General features: G+C 42.3%; 1 protein-coding gene across 3 annotated transcripts in view; it reads right to left on the bottom strand.

Moving 5' to 3' along the window:
• Positions 1–6817: 6817 nt before the first annotated feature.
• The window catches only part of TEK (TEK receptor tyrosine kinase), a 38063-nt gene continuing 26641 nt past the window's right edge, over positions 6818–18239 (bottom strand). Inside the window, exons 11-23 of one of the 3 annotated variants that reach the window (XM_033084987.2) lie at positions 18003–18137; positions 16949–17242; positions 15361–15660; positions 14706–14863; positions 13260–13470; positions 12227–12337; positions 11696–11886; positions 11164–11277; positions 10199–10269; positions 9571–9611; positions 8372–8468; positions 7835–7934; positions 6818–7696 (exon numbers count right to left, since the gene is read on the bottom strand). In XM_033084987.2, the coding sequence (XP_032940878.1) occupies positions 7622–7696; positions 7835–7934; positions 8372–8468; positions 9571–9611; positions 10199–10269; positions 11164–11277; positions 11696–11886; positions 12227–12337; positions 13260–13470; positions 14706–14863; positions 15361–15660; positions 16949–17242; positions 18003–18137 (1898 nt within the window). In that variant the 3' untranslated portion in view covers positions 6818–7621. The remainder of the gene's footprint in view (positions 7697–7834; positions 7935–8371; positions 8469–9570; positions 9612–10198; positions 10270–11163; positions 11278–11695; positions 11887–12226; positions 12338–13259; positions 13471–14705; positions 14864–15360; positions 15661–16948; positions 17243–18002; positions 18138–18239) is intronic. The other 2 variants (XM_033084988.1, XM_033084989.1) reach the window with 2 other exon arrangements.

The following is an 18239-nucleotide window of genomic DNA, read 5'->3' as shown; positions in this document are numbered from 1 at the left end:
CGTGTTCATGAGGGAAAAGAAGAGCCCCAGAACTCTTACCTACCTAGAAAGGCAAGTCGTTCTGGTCATTTTCTGGGAACGTTTGTTTCCATACTTGCAAGGCACAGTTTTAACAGCTCCATACTCAGCTGCTGCGATGTGTCTGCTTCCAAATTCGTCTTTGCCATCACAAAACTGCCTTTTCCCCTGCTTGCCACCTAAGCCATGTCCTTCTCTGTGGATATGCCTTCCTCATTTAGATGGCACAGATTGCAAGCACTGAATAGTCTAGGTGGAGTGTGTCTTCATTTTATTCCATCTTCATTTACCAGTGACCTGGAAACAAAACTCAGCTGTAGCCTTTTCTTCAGGACAGCAATTTAACTGTGCACATTCAACCCCACGCTGTTGTTTTTATCTTCCAGCTACCTTGCAAATGGTGATGTCTGGCTGGTGCTGGAGTACATGGATAGAGGCTCCTTAGCTGAGGTGGCCAGCAACAGAAGGATGGTTGTAGGACACATAGCAACTGTCTGTCGTGAGGTAAAGGATTCTGCTTGTACTTTGGATGGCCTGGACAGGCTCGGCCTTTGAAAGTGCTGCTCAGTGAGTGATTCCGTGTTCAGAGCATTCTTTCTGTGATGTTCTTAGGCTTCAGAGAAGAGCAAGCACCTGCACTGTACTGCCTGACAGTGTCCATGTCCTTACTATAGTCTCTTCTTTTCTCTTATCTACTGTTGTTGAACTCTCTGTCTCTTGTTCATTTTCATTTTCTGCCTGTAAGTGCAATGCAGAAAGGTACTGGATGTCCTAGTTTAAAACATGCAGCAATACCAAAGAGAGACTCATCTCTCACAGGTCTCAGCTTCAAAGGATAGCATGGCACCCACTGTGGTGCTTGCTGCTGAAAACTGGCAAATGAGCTAATTCGACCCATGTCCTCCAGTCTCGTGGCTGACAGTGATCCCCTTGGTACCTGAGGCAGGGAGTTATCCTCTTTTGGAAGGCTGTTTTCATCCTCAGAATGGAGAGAGATCATCCCCTGTAGCAGTGGCCATTCCAGGTGGCTGTGCAGGGGACAGTCTCCTGCAACGACTGATATTTTCTCTTTAGAAAAGAGAAAGATCCTGCTCTCCTAGGGCTGCAGTAGCAAGCTCTTCCTCTTGACAGCATTTACTGTTCCTGTGAGATCTTGGAATCTTCAGAAGCACTTTCCTTTAAAGCATGTGATGAAATCAGATCAGACTAACTTTTGTCCTCCTTTTTCTTTTTTCTCTCTCAGTGCCTTCAAGGCCTGGCTTTCCTTCATGCCCACCAGGTGATCCACAGAGATATCAAAAGCAACAACATCCTTCTGGGCCGGGATGGCTCCGTCAAGTTGGGTGGGTGTTCTTGCTCAGGCTCCGCACTCCGGGAAGGTGATGTGGGCCTGCTGTGGAGTGGCTGCCAGGAGCCCGGCAGTGCTGCTGCTGAGAGTGCACAGGGCAATGCTGCAAGCTCAGGGAGCAGCTGCAAGGTGCTGATAGGTTTAGAGAGGAAACAAGTTCCAAGAGTAGCTTTGCTTTGTGTGTGCTCCTTCCAGAAGGAGGGAGTTACAGAATCATGGGGGGGTTTTTAAGTGGACAACTGCCCATGTCCTTGGCTGCAGCCCTGAGGAAAGGGAGCACAGGTGCTTCTGCAGCTTCATTCAGCACTGCATTCTGAGACTTAGAGTGAAGAACTCTTTTCCTTCCTTTCCTTTTTGAAGCACTGTTTTTCTCCTCAGCTGATTTTGGCCTCTGTGCTGTGCTCAACCCTGAGCGGAGTAAACGGAGGTCGATGGTTGGGACCACAATCTGGATGGCACCCGAGGTGATGAGAGGAGAGCCATACGGCCCCAAAGTGGACATCTGGTCTCTTGGCATAGTGGGAATAGAAATGGCCAAAGGAAGGCCTCCTTATATTTGGAAGACCACGGAAAGGGTAAGGTGCAAATACGCTCAGATACCAGTGTCCTTGTGGTCCATCAGGAAAAGAGAAAATCCTATTGCCACAGCTTGAGCTGGTTGCACCAAGACATAACTGTGAAAATTCCACTGGGGCCCACATCAACTTGCAAGGCAAGATCTGTTGAAGGTTGGAATTGCTGGGGGTATATCGAGGTCTTTTTTCTTCTGTGGGGGGAAGGCTTATCTATTAATATCTGTTAGGCAAGAAATTGCCACTGCAGACTTTATCTTAAACTATGGGGTCTAGGTGAGCACTCCAGGACATGGAAGGATCACAAAGAATCTTGTGTTTCCTTTTCCTTCAGGCTATGTATCTGATAGCCAATCGAGGGGCACCAGATCTGCACAAGCTCAGGCTCCCCTCTGGCTTGTGTCAATTTCTGGGCTGCTGCCTGCAGATGGACGTGGACAGGCGAGGCTCTGCCCAGGAACTTCTGCAGGTACAGTGCAAAGTGGCTGCAGGCCAAACAGCTGTTACCACTCAGGCTTTGCTCCTTGCCAAACTCCAGGGCATCAGACAGGCCCCCCATAGTAATCTCTGCTCGGGATGCTTTTCAAATGAAAACCAAGTAGGATCCAAGACAGGTTGAGGTCAGAAAGGTGCAGGGTAGGTCATTTAGTCCAAATCCCCTGCCACTGGCAAGGAAATCTTCAAGTAGATCAGGTGGCTCAGAGCCAAATCCAAAAGGTCCTTGAATGTTGCCACGTGTGGGGCACCTCCAGCTCTCTGGGTAAGCTGTGGCAGTGTTTCAGCTCTCTCCTAATGAAGAGTTTCTTCCTTAGAGCCAATGTGACTTGACTCTCTTTTAGCTTAGGACAGTTTCCCTTTGTCCCTGGCAATTGGCCCTGCCAATAGATGTGTTCTCATCTGAAGTGGGCCTGCAGTGGGGCTTGGCAGTCACCCATCTTGGCTCTCCTGCCCCGCTCTTAGAGGTTTCTGGAAACCAAACAGGGACAAACAGCAGAGCAGGATTGATGCCAGCCCCTGTGCTACCTGGCCCACTCAAGTAGATGAGAACCGCTGCAGGTTTGCTGCCAGGTTTTGTTGCAGACAGGGAGCTGGTGACTGGGCCACTTCCTTGGCTGCCCCTGCTGTGGAGGAAGATGCCAGCAGCACAGGAGAGGAGGGCATGCCAAGGCAGACACTGCTCTTTCTGCAAGCCAGAGCTGAGTCCATCTGCCCTCTGCTGCTTGTGTCAGTGTGTTTCTGGGCGCTAGAGGAATCCAGCTTGATCCTGTTTGAAGCTCAGTTTGTAACATCATGCTTCCTTTTTCCTTTCTCTCTTGTAAATTGGTTTCTTTTGTTTCTTTATCCCTTTGGGCAGCATCCCTTTCTCAAATTAGCGGAGCCTCTCTCCAGCCTCTTTTGACAGCGTGATTTCTGACATCCCTGCAGCAAAGTAATGCAAGAAGCAGAGGACATGACCAGGAGCACTTCAGCATTACTTTCTCCAATGTCAGTTGGCAACCACACTCAAAATAAAAGTCCTAGAAATCCCCAAGCCTGTTGAAAGATTCCCTTCGTTGTCACCCAGGGAATACTGTTTTATGTTCACTTCTAAATTGGCCATTCTTTCTTAAAGGTGGAAAATCCCTCTTGTGGGTATTGTGTTGTGGCTTAAAATTGGGAAGGGTCTCCTTCCTGTCTTAAAAACTCCAACCTACACTGCCTTTGGAATACCTTCCACTGGCCATGTTTTGCCCAGCTGTGAAGTTCCGTATGAGGAGGAAATTGTAATTGCATTTCCAGGCAAAAACCAGTGAAGAGCAGGGCGGCAAAAACGTTCTGTGGAGATACAGGCTTTCAGCTGTGCACTTGGAGGGTTTTGGCTCCTGCTTGGTGCAGCTGGCACATCTTCTCTCTGGCTGCTGCTGCTTCCCAGGTGGCCAGGACTAGTAGGTACAAGGCTCTGCAAGTGGAACTGAAGAATCTGGGCACGTCTGCTGTCCCTAGAGGAGAGTGGAGAGGAAACCGCCTGGGAGGTACCTGGCCAACGAGGCAAGGCACCTGCTGCACCTGCTCTTTGTCAACAGAGAACATCTGGAGGGTGACGTCTGAGGACCTTCCGGGGCTCAGCAGTCATGGAAAGTCTCCACGCTTGACTGGGTTTTTGCCTCGTTCTGTGCCTTCTCTCGTCCCTGTGCTTGGTGGCTGCTCCCCAAGGCTCTGTAGCTGTGTGGCACAGCTCAAGTCCATTATGACAGCTTAATTTGTCTACCCTTAGAGGTGGCTGCTCACCACAGCCTTTTCAATTGGAAAGCTCTGTCTGGAGGATGAGTTCCCCCCTTTGGTTGGTCTCGGAATCCAGAGCCTGTCATCTGCTGTCCCAGGTGGCATTGAGGGCTGCCCAGTGCCTCAGGCTGGTGTGACCCTACTGCAAAGATCAGGAGGCAGTGGCAGGTGGTTGTTTCCAAAGTCACGTCCTTCAGGGGTGGTGTGCTCAGTGTGTGTGTGTGTGTGTCCTTTGTCCAGCCCAGCCCAGACCCAGGGACCAGATGCAGGCACTGCTGCTGCTGCTGCTGCTGCTGAAGTCAGCGAGGATTTGGTGGGCAGCTTCCATCCCAGCAGAACCAGTCACTTAGGAAGCCGGGTGCTGATGGTGTCCTGCACATCTCTGGGCTGCATGTGTGTGAGGGAGCTGTTCCTTGTTGTTACTCCGTACCTGGGAAAGCTGGGCCGAGCAGGCGTGTGGCAGCACAACAAACAGGAAATGTGGTGCACGAGTCTCTTCCATCTGTGTCTGCTGAGAGTTCTGATCTTTAAGATGAAGTGGCACAAAGTGATGTGCTGTAGATCCCCTCTCTGTATGTCTATTTTAGGTAATGCTGCTAAATCAGCCTGCAGCACAGCAGCAGGAGAAAAAGACTCTCGGCTGTGCAGGTGTGATAAGTTGCCATTCATCTGAGCAGTGTCTACTTACAAAGGAGGCAAAAACTTTTTACAAAGTCAGACTACAGGGAATGATGGTTCCACATATTAGAGCAGTTGGGGTTTCGCTGTTTTCCTAAGCCCACCTTCCTTGAGCCTCTCCACCTGGTCTCTTCCTCATAGCTCCCATTTCTGATGGGGCTTGTCTGTTTTGAATTAATGGTTTCCTAGCACCACCATCTACTAACTTCTAAGTTCCACATTCTGTTTAAAGTCTTTTTTCTTGCTTTCTTTACATCCTTTACAGCCAGTTCCCCACAGCTCACAGATATGTCCAGAGAAGAAAAGTGCAAAATTGTTATGTGCTACAATATGAAAGAATATATGGAGAATATTTATAATGATACCTAATTGTCCTTCAGGTAGATTTACTGTGGGACTGAGGCACTTAAAACTCAGACAGTATTATTACACTTCTGTGACATAATGGGCCAGGTAAAAATTTGACACAGAAGGAGAGTTTCATATCAAGTAGCAGAATAGTCATGTCTGCTTGTTAGAAATGTATGAGAGTTTGAGACAAGATCCTCTTTGTACCCGTGAAAAGTTCTGTACAGAAAATGTAGGAATTGCAGGAGATGTTGTCAGTCAGCTTTGCCTGGAATTCTAGAAAACACCCTGAGAGGTGCATTTTTATTCATCTCAGTGACTGGTAAGAATGTAGTTCAACTGCAATTGCAACACCCATGCTTGAAAAACCACTCGCCAAGTAGTCTCTCTTGAAAAATGTGGTGGGATTTGTTTCTCCTTTTCTCTTTTTTTTTGCTTTTCCTTTGAGCTGTCCTTTGCTCCAGTGCTCCAGTGAATAGGTGTGCTCTTTGTAAATGTGAATGAAGAGATCACACCCTGGGTTCTAATGTAGAGTCGCTTTATTTCAGTTAGAGCTGGGTGTCACCAGACCCTGACCAAAGAAACCCCTGGGCCTTTATACCCATACAGTCTGCGCACCTGACCTCCACGCACTCGGCACGTGCCCTGCATGAGCCTCTTAGTCCTACGGTGATTTATGGTCTGGGGCCTTCTAACACCTCCCTGGATTCTCCATCTTCATGTGCCATTAACTGCTCGCATCTTCCAGCTTGGGGCAGTCTTGGGACTCTCCAGGGTCTCAGCCCTTTCCTGAAGATAGCCAGACTTTGTTTTCTACCCTGCTTAGGTATTATGATATCAGAGTTCATTTAAAGTTCACGTACAGTAAGGTTTGAGCAAGGCCCTCTCATGCTAAGGTGAAAGCAAGTTACAATTCAACTTAAACCTAGACAGATAATTTCTAATATTCTAGAAGTAAACTTATTTTAATCCCCAACAATAAACTCCTAGTTTACATCTAGCACCTGGTTTACAGTGCAAGTTCTGCCTATCTCAAGGCCACACAAATCATCTCAGCAACTTTGTTTGTTGGCTTCTTCCCTTTTCATAGGGCTCCTGGTGCTTCTGTTGGAGTTAGTCTGGTGTATGTCATTAATGTCACTCTAGATTCTGCTGGGATATCCCCACCTTGTAACCAATCACATACCCATCCCCAAAGAAAGAATCCAAAGGAGAAAATCTCACACTCTCTCCAGGATCTTTCTCCAAGTCTTAGGGGATGACCTGTTGCACCCAAGTGGGAAGTCACTGTGGTCTCATGGACAGTTATGAGCTGGTAAGTCAAGGGCAAGAAGGGAACGTATGTGCAAAACATGAAGTTGGCTAGTATGTGAAATTTGGATAGTGTAAATCCACCAAATCCCTTGTACTTGGCTAGACACCAGAAGCTGGAGCCAATCCTGCCTCTATTTGTCTTATCTAAGGATTAGGGACCTTTCTGGCAGGTCACATATCACTGTCTGGAAGCATTTCAGTAAGATATTTTTAAGAGGGCATTCCACACTGCAGACAGAAGGAGAAGGTAAAATAAAGAAACATAAGTAAGCCCTGCTTGTATATAACAGGTAGTAATTTATAAGTATGCAGTGAAATTTTTCGATGAAATACAAATGAAATAAATCTCACGTATATCCGGGTGAGTTGGAGAAATGTGGTTTACAATACCTAGTAGGCTCCTCAACACTACGCTTCATGAATATTGCTGTATGGCTGCCTCTGATAGCATTAGACACTTCAAAATATATGTATATTTTGCATGTGGGCAAAAACTGACAGTCACACTAGGCAATGAAAGAGCAATAGCCTGCCTTATATCTTACGAGTGTCAACAGAACTTTTGACTAGCTTATTTCTACTAACTGACCTTTGCATTCAAACAGGAATCTGTCTTAATTATCCTTGTTGAGCACACCAGCTCACAACTGCCCTTGTTGCACTGCAACTGCCCAGCAATTTTGTTTCAAACACAATGCAATATACATGGAATACTGCAATAAGTTACCACTTGGTTATGAACAAAACAAAACCTCTAAGATGGCAATACCTAATGCATTACAATATGTATGTAGACATTACATCTACATGACTGGGAACCAAAGAAAACCGTGCCTATGAAAGAACAGATTTCATTACTCCAGTCTCTACCTGCTTTGGACAGTATATACACTTCTGCAGCCTGTGAAGGCACAGGTCACTGTGTGGTATACACACACAGAACTGTGGCAAAACAGTATTGCTGTATTATATATAGTTAGAGTTACACCCAGTTCTACACAGCACATCACATTTTGGGCTCCAGCTGATTGAATTTTGGTTTTCTGTAATCCATCACTGATGAATGAAGATTTGTCCCATCTCAAGCAGCTTCTTCAGCGGAGCAATCAATGCCTGCATAAGTAAATTTCTCATATAGGGTAGTATTCACATAGGTCTGAAAAGGAAAGAAACAGAGAAGGTGTGATGCAAGGCGCATTACCTCAAGAACCCTAAATAATGTTGAAATTAATAGCCCAATTCTATCATTATATATGAATATCTATGTATACATTTATATAAAACACAGTTTTACCTTCCTGTCTTCTAACATCCTGTTCAGTGACACCAGTATCTGAGCAAATGATGGTCTTTCATACGGTTTCTCTTTCCAGCACTGTCTCATTAGGTCATACCTTTAAAAATCCAACACCAGCATTTGATAGTTTAGGCACATAGGTACAAGTTACAAATTTTTGATAATTTCAAGATTGTGCACATTCCACTTTTCAAAGGGAAATGGATTTCTAAATTTTCCATAGTTGGTTACTGAAAAGAACTTCTTTTACTCTGCAATAATCAAAAAGCTCTCTTTGAGCTAGAACCCTGGCATGTTGTGTAAAGAACAGGATAACTGGCTGAAACAGAACTCCTGGGAAAGTATTCATGGCAAATAAACAGTGTATGCTGTGTACAAAAGCACTTGTGCCCTTTTTCACTTTTTTAATGTTGTTTTTATCAATTCCAGTAAATAAAATTAGTTTCCTAGTTTCTTGTAGAAATCATCTATTTTCTAAAGCTGAGGTTGTGTTCCTCTGTATCTTTTTGGGTTTGTTTCTGAGGCAGTACTCACACTTCATCGTCACAGTTGAGAGGCTTTTCCAGTCGGTACCCTTGCGGGAGTTTCTCATATAGTTCTGCACATGTCATTCCACAATATGGTGTTCCACCTAAAGTTTAACCATTGTCATGAACAGAAGCAGGTTTAATAAAAGAAAATTTAATTTCATGGTAGAATTGGAAAGGTATGACTGACACAGTGACAGTGAAAGTAATCCAAAATTAGGGGATATTTTGCAGTTAGATATTCTTTGTTAATGCTTCCTTACAGCTTGATGCACAATATGGAGGAGAATAATAAAGCTAAGTGCCAATTTTCTCATGGGTCTGGCTGGCCTAATGTTCTCTAGAAGTCTGAGGGCTGGCATCTGATAGTCTTCAAAGTGTTTTTTCAATAACATTGATGTCACTGGGCAAGTCATTCCTTCATTAGCATCATCATCAGAAGATCTGGTGTGGACTCACGGAGCTCTTACTCTCAGCTGGTTTTGCCCCTTTCTGCAGCTATTTGGTTGCTTACACTCTTGATTTTCCACACTGCATCCATATCTAGTGCAAACCCATTCAGTAAGGAAAGCCAGGAACAAATCAGAAGTCCAGACTTTGGTTGACAACGTGCACCTCAGTCAGCAGCATCTCCTGGCCAGCAGACCATGGGCACACCTCCAGAGCAAATCACAAGAGAGGTGTGACACAATGATTTTGAGTGGTGCAAGGCTGTATCACAGTCATGATGGGCAGAGGTGTCTCCAGAAATGAACTCTACATTTCATTTGAAGGTTAATGTTCAAAATCGTTCTTCATGAATATTTGGAGTAGGAGGCGATTAGTCCCCCCCACTGCAATATCATTAAAATAGAAGTCTTGATTTAAAATGCAGGAAAGCTGAGAAAAAGCCACCCACCAACCTCAGAACATGCTGTATTAAGCCTATATATCATATGATATCCTGGAACTTCTGTTTAGGCATGGCCTGGGTTTTATAGTGTCATGAAAACATGGTCATTATGGTTCTTTCTCATGTAATGTGGTACCTGAATTGAAAATCTGACAATTGCATTTCCAAGCCTACTGAACCTAAATAAAACGTGGTGGGAAAACCAGAAAGGAAATGAAAACTATTATGAAGCAATATTTTTTTAAAAGACTAAGTGACTAGAGCTGCCTTGGTGCAGAATGTTTATCTGTGCAGTACAAAATTCAGATACTTACCTAGACTAACAATTTCCCATAAGAGGACACCATACGACCATCTGCAACAGAGGGATATTATGGAGTTCAACAAGAATGCAACAAGAATTAATATTTTAAATGGTAGGTAGTTTTGCTAGTATTCAGGGAATACAGGGAAGTGTGATGTTTTTCTGTATCTTTTATTAACTTCTGTATAATGAGGGGGCTTGTAGAATCAGAAAGCAGGAAAAATAGCAAAATTAATTCACTCTGAGTCAACCAAAGACCTTTCTCAGGTTATGAGCTTCCAGCAAATACTGTCATTACAGGATTGCATTTCAAAATACAATGTCTAGGTTCCTAAATAAAATACAAATTTCCTCTGGGTTTCCCATATATTGATCAGGTCTCCAACTTGGAATGAGAAGTACACCTAAAGTAGTGGGGCACTTCCAAGAATGTTTGGAACACAGAACTTGATCCAACCCTGATGAAGAAAGAAATAGAACTTTTTTCTTGTGGGTTTTATTTTTTGCTTCCATTGCTCACTTATGCTACATGACTATTGAGGATTCTGAGTTAAGAGTGGATATCTTGTGTCTCAAACTTTCCTTGATATGGAAATATCTTTCTTTGTTTTAAAAATGCCACTTGAACACATACTTACACATCACTATTTGTGGTGTAAACACTGTAATTCAAGGATTCAATTGCCATCCATCGCACTGGAAGTCGTCCCTAGAAATGATTTCATGACAGTTTAATTCTCAGTTATTGGTGTTGCAATATTGCCATGTGTATGCCAACAATCATTCTGCGTTAGCTTTAGGAAAACTGGCTTTATGCAAGTAAACTTTATCAAGTAAATCAACTTACTAAACTCATGCAGTTTTACAGAAGAAATTCTTTATTGTGAGAATGGTGAGACTCTGCAACAGGTTGCCCAGAGGAGCTGTGAGTGTGGGAGGGTTCAAGGCCAAGCTGGACAGGGCTCTGAGCAACCTGGTCTAGTGAAAAGGTGGGGTTGGAACTAGATGGTCTTGAAGGCACCTTTCCAAACAAATCCTTCCCTGATCCTATGATGATAGGATTTGCTTCCCAAAGGAACAGTTCACACAAAAGCTAATAAGAAAATGATGCAATCAGCATCAAGGTGAAATGTAAGTAATACCTGAGATGATGCCTCTGACCATCGTGTTGCCTTGACAGTACAGGGCTGTTTCTAGTCTATAGCTCCATGATGCTTTTTACATAACTTCCTCTTTCAGATATTCCAAAGCATTAGCTCTGGACACATCTTGATGTGTGTCTGCTTACCTTCTTGCTAACTTTGGCCTTGTTCAATAGAATTAGACCAACTTGACTCATCTATTCTACTCTATATTCCATATACATAGAAATAATATAAAATACATTTTTTCTTACAGACATGGTATAGGATTTATTTACAAGTAGATGGATTTATGTATGTATTAATAAACATGGATATTTCTCATGGTAAAAAATAACATTTAAATAATCAGTTCTGTAATGCCCCTAAGTTTGCATTTTTTGTTCATATGAAAACACAGATTAAGAACTAGGAAAGCAAAATTAAGAAAACCATCTATGTCACTTTTTTTTGATCCTTACCATGGTCTTCTTAACGTAAACTTCTTGACCTCTTGATAATGCAACGTCAGTTACTTTGGCAACATAATTTTCTCCAACCAAGATATTTCTTGCTGCCAAATCTCGATGAATAAACTAAAATGATGATGATGATGATGATAATGACGACAATGACGATGATGGAAATAATAATGTAATAAAATAAGGAAATAAGTATAATTGAGTTTGACATGTATTACTTGACTGCTATATTGAAAATTGCAAACATTCGGAGTAAGAATATAAAACAAAGAAATTGGCTTGATATGTCACCATCAAGAACATTTTCAGCTTTATCTGGAAATGAAAGCAGTTAACTACCATGTTGTTTAAGTTTTAGTGCCCCTTCCACCATTCCCCATGACATAGCATTTGGTGGGTTTAAAAGGACACAGCCAAATCAATCTCATTCAGTGGTGCTATAGAAGCTAGAATTAAAAAATAATTTCACTAAGGGCATATTCCCTGGTAAGTATTTGCCATGCTTGCAGTGGGTAGAGAGTTGAAGACTGACCTGTTTCTGACTCAAGTAGTCCATCCCTCTGGCAACATCTGCTGCAAAATGCAGAAGTTGCTGAGAGGAAAGTGTCGATGCAGTACTGTTGGCAATAGCAAATGCCGGGTCTGTCTCTAGAACTCTGCTTTTCCGAAGGAAGTCCAGTAAATTCCCATGGGGGGCATATTCAATGGCAAGGTAAAGATATCCTAACAAAACATCAGATAGTGAGCATATCACAAAGGAAGATAGAGTCAGTAATAGTCTTTGGAAATTTACACTACCTTGAGGGAAAAAATGAAATAAATATAAAACAAACTGTAGGGAAAAGTCCAACAGGCTAATTTCTAGGAGTAGAGAAGAATTTAAAGCTAGAGTTGAACACCATTGCTGGAGTATTGATGTGGTCTTGTGGATCCAAGCACCAGTTTATCTGACCTTTTAACAAAGGTTGGACACAGACCTGCTAGTGTTTCTCTGCACTGTGTGGGCTATATTGTGAGAGGGGTTTTTAAAATTAATATTTAAATGCTTTCAGTAGTATCTTACCCCTATGTTCACATGCTCCCAAAAGATTGATGATGTTGGGATGATGTCCAAGTTTACAAAGAACTTCCAGTTCTCCAGCAAAATCTCTGTGATCATCTTTTGAGGCATACTCTGAAAATCAAAAAGCAAGCATTTATGGTGGTCTTTGAAATGAATGTATAAGATTTTTTTTTAAATGATGAGGATTCTGAGTTTCTTGGGCCACTGCTGTTTCAAGCCCAGTAGAAAGAGAAGAACTGTAAGGTACTGGTAGGATTTTTCAATCAGAGGAAAAAATTACGAGAAACTAGTGTTTGTAGAAGCTATCTAAAGAGAAAGGAAGCATCTTAACACACCCTGTCAGTCTCCTTCATACTTGAGAGTGTAAAATGTTGCACCAGATCTTATGAAAAGTAGCTACTTAAAAATCCTTCCACATGTGCACTCTTGATTATTTCTGCACATTTGCAGACCTTGGCAATTTTAAAATTAACCATCACACTTAAAGGCAATTTCAAAATTAACCATCACACTTAAAAGTGTTTTTCAATTTGCCTAGATAATGACCTAGGGAATTACAGAAAAAAATGCACATTCTTGCAGTATTGTAGGTATTGAAACTCTCTCTGGAATGTAGCTGTCATGCCCAATGAATAAAAAGAAAATTAATGATCATCCCCATGGTGTCTCTGAAGAGCTGAAGTGAACAAGATGAACAAATGCTGTGCCCCAAGACAAGCTCTCTGCTCCAATCTATCCAATGCATCTCACCTTGCAGGTGAACTCGTGTGAAGCTCATCCTGATTATGAATTGAAAAATACACCACAGTTATTCATATCAACCACTGAGGAGAAATCGAAACCAACTTCACCTAGCAGAAATACGGTCCTTGACAAGTCTTGGCATAGTGACACCTGATACAATTTAATTAACAATTTTGAATATTTATTTTAGCTTGAGAAGAGGGATACTAAGCATTTTATATGACACAGAAATATTTGGAATACACAATCAAGAAAACTCTTTAATCACAGAATCTCTGGCCTTTACTACCTTTCATCCTTTTTATTGCAGCATCCATGCGTAAGCCATCTTTCTTAATGCGTGCTTTCAGGACTTGCCCAAAGTTACCTTCCCCAATCACATCTTGAAATTTTATGTCATTCCATTCAAGAACTGGATAAATAGTAGGATCTGGACTGTTTTTGGCTTTCCTGCTCAGAGTCAGAGTGCCTGAGTTGAACTGCAGAGCTGGCTCTTCCCTCTGTAACAGAGTTAAGCAAATTATATTAACAGTGATTTCTATTTAACTAAGGAATGCTGTGCTTACATTTCCCAAATACCCTTGCTCACTCCCCTACACACACACACACACGCACACACACAGAGAGAGAGAGCTGAATCCATCTCTTACATACAAGTGTGAGTACGTTAGACAGTTACACCTACTTGAAGTGCAACAAGCAGCTCTGCCTGGATCCACAGAATTATTCAGGCTTTTAAGTTGTGTCTAAGTACCTTTTGGACCTGGGCCTCCTGAACAGTGTTATAATCATTCTGAAGATGAAGGACATGGGCAAAAATAATATGATAAAACTGATGTCAATACCACTTCTAAGTCTCAGCTTTGAGCTCTATCTCCTATTAGGCTTAATAAAATATTGGGTTGATCAGGCTCAGTAGGAAATGGGAGGCACGAAGAAGCAAGGAAATAAAAAGCGAGAGGAAATTGTCTTCTTCCACACTTAAGGAGATGTTCTCCTCTTCAGTTACACATTGTCATGAGATAGTGTTAGGACTAGGAGACAAAGCTATTCTGTGTGGCCTGCAGACTGATCAGATCATTGGCTGAGCCCTACCAATGTTTATGAAGCCATCTTTTTAGATACATATGAAGGAGCTCTTTGGGCCAGTTTCATTCTGCTCCACAGGTTCCACTGTGAAGGCAGAGAAAAGCACCAGACAGCAGAGTCGTTAAGAGACTGCAGCAGGAAACAAATACATCCATGTGTATAGAGAGATATCTCCATGTGGTGGTAAAACCTTCAGCAATTTTCCCACAGCCAAAACGATGCTCTTGCCATTGATAGATGCTTGTTGTACTGTCCCCAGGTTGAAAATGGATGAGCATGTATCAGCAGCTGCTGATGCTAAATGCAACATTAAATATTTGGTAGTTTGCAAAATCAGGCAGGACTTCATAGAGGCACAACAGGCGCCACTATTCTGTCTGGCGTGATACAAGTGCGACAAGGCAAAAGAGGGAGTACAGCAAATGGTCTGCAAACCTTTTTTCAAGTCAAGTTTTCTACCTCCTAGTCTGTAACTGCAATGGCTTAAGCTTTGGGGTGACTCGTAGAGAAGCTTTACAACAGTACTAATTGCACAGTAAAGAGAAGACAGGATTTGGGAAAGGCAGGAAAAAGAAATTGGAAGAAAAACAGGAAAAGATGAGCTAAAGTTAATAAACAAAGTGACACAGGGAAGCTGGAAAACTACCACCACATTTTGGAAAGCCTGAGCCATTCGACGTTGGAAGTTGGCTCGCTTTAACTGCAGCATGATGAGAAAGGCCAGGAGAATTGTCACACAGGTCATCCCTGCTGAGCCAAGGATAGCAATAGGCAGCATTTTGCCTCCTTTTGATTCATATGGAGCTGTTGAGGAAGGACATGAGAACGGATCATCATTTTCAGCTTATTTTGAATTTAGCAATACTTTAGGAATGTGTAAGTGAATAGTCCTGTCTTGTAACTCTTTAAATACCTAAGGATACATCCCTTTGTTTTCAAACAATGACATAAACGTTGCATGCTCTGAATTTCAGATGTCTGAGCACCTGTATATTCTGTTTAATTCAGTCAGAGCAGAGATGAGGCCATTCAGTGATCTAATGGTCTTGCTATATGCAGCTCCTTTAATTTTTGAGTCACTGGGCCCTTTTTAGTGGATGTACACAAACAGTGCATGTTGTCGTTTCATCAATAGCATGAAGTGAACTAAGAATTAAATTTGGGTGGTGTTGTGTTTTGTGTCCAAAGTAAGAGCAAAAGAAAACTCAGATAAAAAAATTAGTATCATGACAGAGTCATAGCTAACTAGTTTATAAAACGCAGGCTGGTTTGTGCAAAACCAGTGTGGTGGATTAACTAACCTTTAGTTTCTGGTAGAGTCTTCAGTTCAAACGATGTGTTTGGGTTGCTCAAGCCAATGTTGTTCTGAGCATTAATCTGAACCTGGTACACAGTATCTGGCTCGAGGCCCTTGAGGTGATATTGAGTAATGCTGGTGTTCTTGATGATAATGTCAATGTGGTTGTGTTCAGCCTTGCCATAAATTTTGGAGCTGCTGATGATGGAGGAGATGGAATGACCCTCAGCAGCTGTCCAAGAGATGACTGAGGATGTGTCTGTGGTGTTAGAAAACCTGATGTTTTTTGGTGCGGGAGGGATTCCTGAGAACAAACACAAACACACAAGGCATTGGCATGTTCATCCACCTCTTCCTCCTTTCCACAGAGAACAAAACATTTTCCTCGGTGCTTTTGCTGCGCTAAACAGAATTTGTTGATGAGCTATGGGAACTGAATGCAATAATTTTCTGATCTTGATGTGCTGTCATCCTTGTAGCAGTATTCCATACTTCCAGCAGAGGTTGGAGTGGCATTCAATATACTGTCTTGGATGAAGATACACATGCTCTGAGACATATGCAAGCACACCATTTTTGCTTTCAGATTAATGCAAAAGGGATCAATTTCCTTCTATACTGAATCATCACTCCCTTATAATTCCCAAGTCCCATGCTTTAGCTGCTTTAGAGAGTGGTTACCTGTCAGGCTGTTAGAAAGAAAAGACTTTGATAGCAACACTTCCAAACTTCTCATCAGAAAACCACCAGAAAGGGCTGAGTGATACACTTGTGAACACAGCCATGAATACTAAGCTAATTAACTTTCCATGGAAAACAGTACCCCTATGTGTTTTTCAGCGCAGTTTTGTGTCAGAGCTTAGGAAAGTGGAGTGTCCCGTGATAGCCAGTGATACTTCATGATACTGATAGTAATACTTCATTGATACTGATAATACGTGTAGGATTTCAGTGAGGTCCACCTTACATGACCTCAACGGAGGAAGAAGCCCACCTTTCCAGTGTGTGGTACGGGCAGTGTCACCCATCAGCCATTCAGATGGACAACTGTTCGGATGGTACTTCATTCAGATAGGGCCTTTGTTGAGGTGTTGTGAAAGCACACTGCTCACACTCAGGGAATTCAAGGGAGGTCTTCAGTGTAGCACACTTAACTACACTTTGCTCACAGGGGTTTTACATTGCATTTTATCTTCTCTTCTTTAAATGCTGACTATTGCTGTATTGTCATAGCTGAATGAGTAACAAAAGAGCTTGGAGTAGTGAACTCTGATGGCTCATCATTCTGAGGAAGAAAGAATGCTACTTGTGTCAGAAACGCAAGTCACACTGAAATGAAGATGTGGATTCTCAAGCTTGTTTTTGTCCATTTATAAAAATCCCACATTAATAGTTCCTGTCAATTTCCAGCAGAAGAATTTCTTTGGATGCTGAGCTTTCCAAATAATAGCAATAACAACCACAAGCGATCATCAGGAACTAAGTTTTACCAACGTAAAGGATTACATTTAATGTAGTCATCAAGTGACAATTAGTCTGATCATTGGGGGTAACATGAAGAATTAAACAGAAGGGTGTGAATCAGCACTTACTGTCGCTGAAAGTCCATGCATACAGATAGTTGCTCCATTCTCCTTGGGACCTGGTGTTCACCCGTACCCTGCACATGTATTGCTGTCTAGGCTCAAGATCTTTAATGATCAAGGTGGACATATTTCCTGGCACTTGAGTAATAACACTGCTCTCGTCACCGTTGTCATTCACGCTCTTCCTTTCCACTTCAACACGAATATCATCCTCTGTCCTCAGTGTTAAAGGATGCCATGACAAATTCAGTGATGTCATACTTTTTGGAAAGAGAGTGATACCTTCTGGTGGAGGAAGACCTTGGAAAAGCCACAGTGAAACAGGGAACAACATTTCATGTGTGGTATCTAAGCTAAAATAGGGGTACCAGTTATTCCCAACCACTTGCCCCAGTTTGGGGTGACATAGGGTAATTCTCTCATAATTACCATCCCACATAATTTGGCAGAAGTTACATCTAAGAGGTGTTGATAGTGACACAGTATCTTATCAACAGATGCTGTGCCAATAAAATAGTATCTTCAATGAACTGGTGTTGCAGATGCACTTCTAGATGTGAGAAGCCAACAGCAGTTGTCTTGCTAGATAGGTCCTGGTGCAATCCTCATTTATTTTGTATGCCTGTATTCAGTTTGGGATTTTTCCCTAAAGGGACTAAAAAATTTCCTGCTTGTTAAAATATCTTCATTTTTTAAGTAAATAGATCTAATACTAAGAGGAAGGACAGCAAAAAAGTGATTTTTTTCTCCAACTCTGCTGCATAACCAGCCAAAATATAAAAATTTTCCTTTCCCAGATCCCTCATCTCTAAATCAGGGAAAACAATAGCTTTGCTTATTTCTGATTTTCCTCACTTCTGTTTTTTGATTTGCTTTTTTTCTTTCCCTTGCCTTTTTTTTTAATATCCCTTGACCTGAGATTCTTTTGAAAGAGTCTATAAAGTTTTCAAGTGCAACCTTCTTTGCTCAAGTGAAAGTGTTATGGCAGAGATAAGGGAACAGACTGCAGAGATAAACAGTAGAAACACCCCATTTGTGAAAAGCCACGGTGGTACCTTACCAAGTGCAGCTGTTGTGAAGCTGGCCTGTGGTCCAGGATGGCCTTCTCCACCTTCCCCTTGCCGACTCAGTTGAACACAGAACTGATACTCAGTTTTGGGTTCCAGATTGTCCAGTCTTTTAGTTGTGCCTTTTACTGACAACAAAAGTTATAAGAAAGTTAAGCCATGGCCCATGTTGAAATATGCTATGGAAGAAAATGGAAAATACAAAGTAAGATGCTCAGGTTCCCTTTCTA

The sequence above is a fragment of the Catharus ustulatus genome, chromosome Z (assembly GCF_009819885.2).
Source record: "Catharus ustulatus isolate bCatUst1 chromosome Z, bCatUst1.pri.v2, whole genome shotgun sequence".
NCBI lineage: Eukaryota > Metazoa > Chordata > Aves > Passeriformes > Turdidae > Catharus > Catharus ustulatus.
The sequence above is the reverse complement of the archived record's forward strand: the minus strand, read 5'-3'. Positions and strand labels throughout refer to the sequence as shown.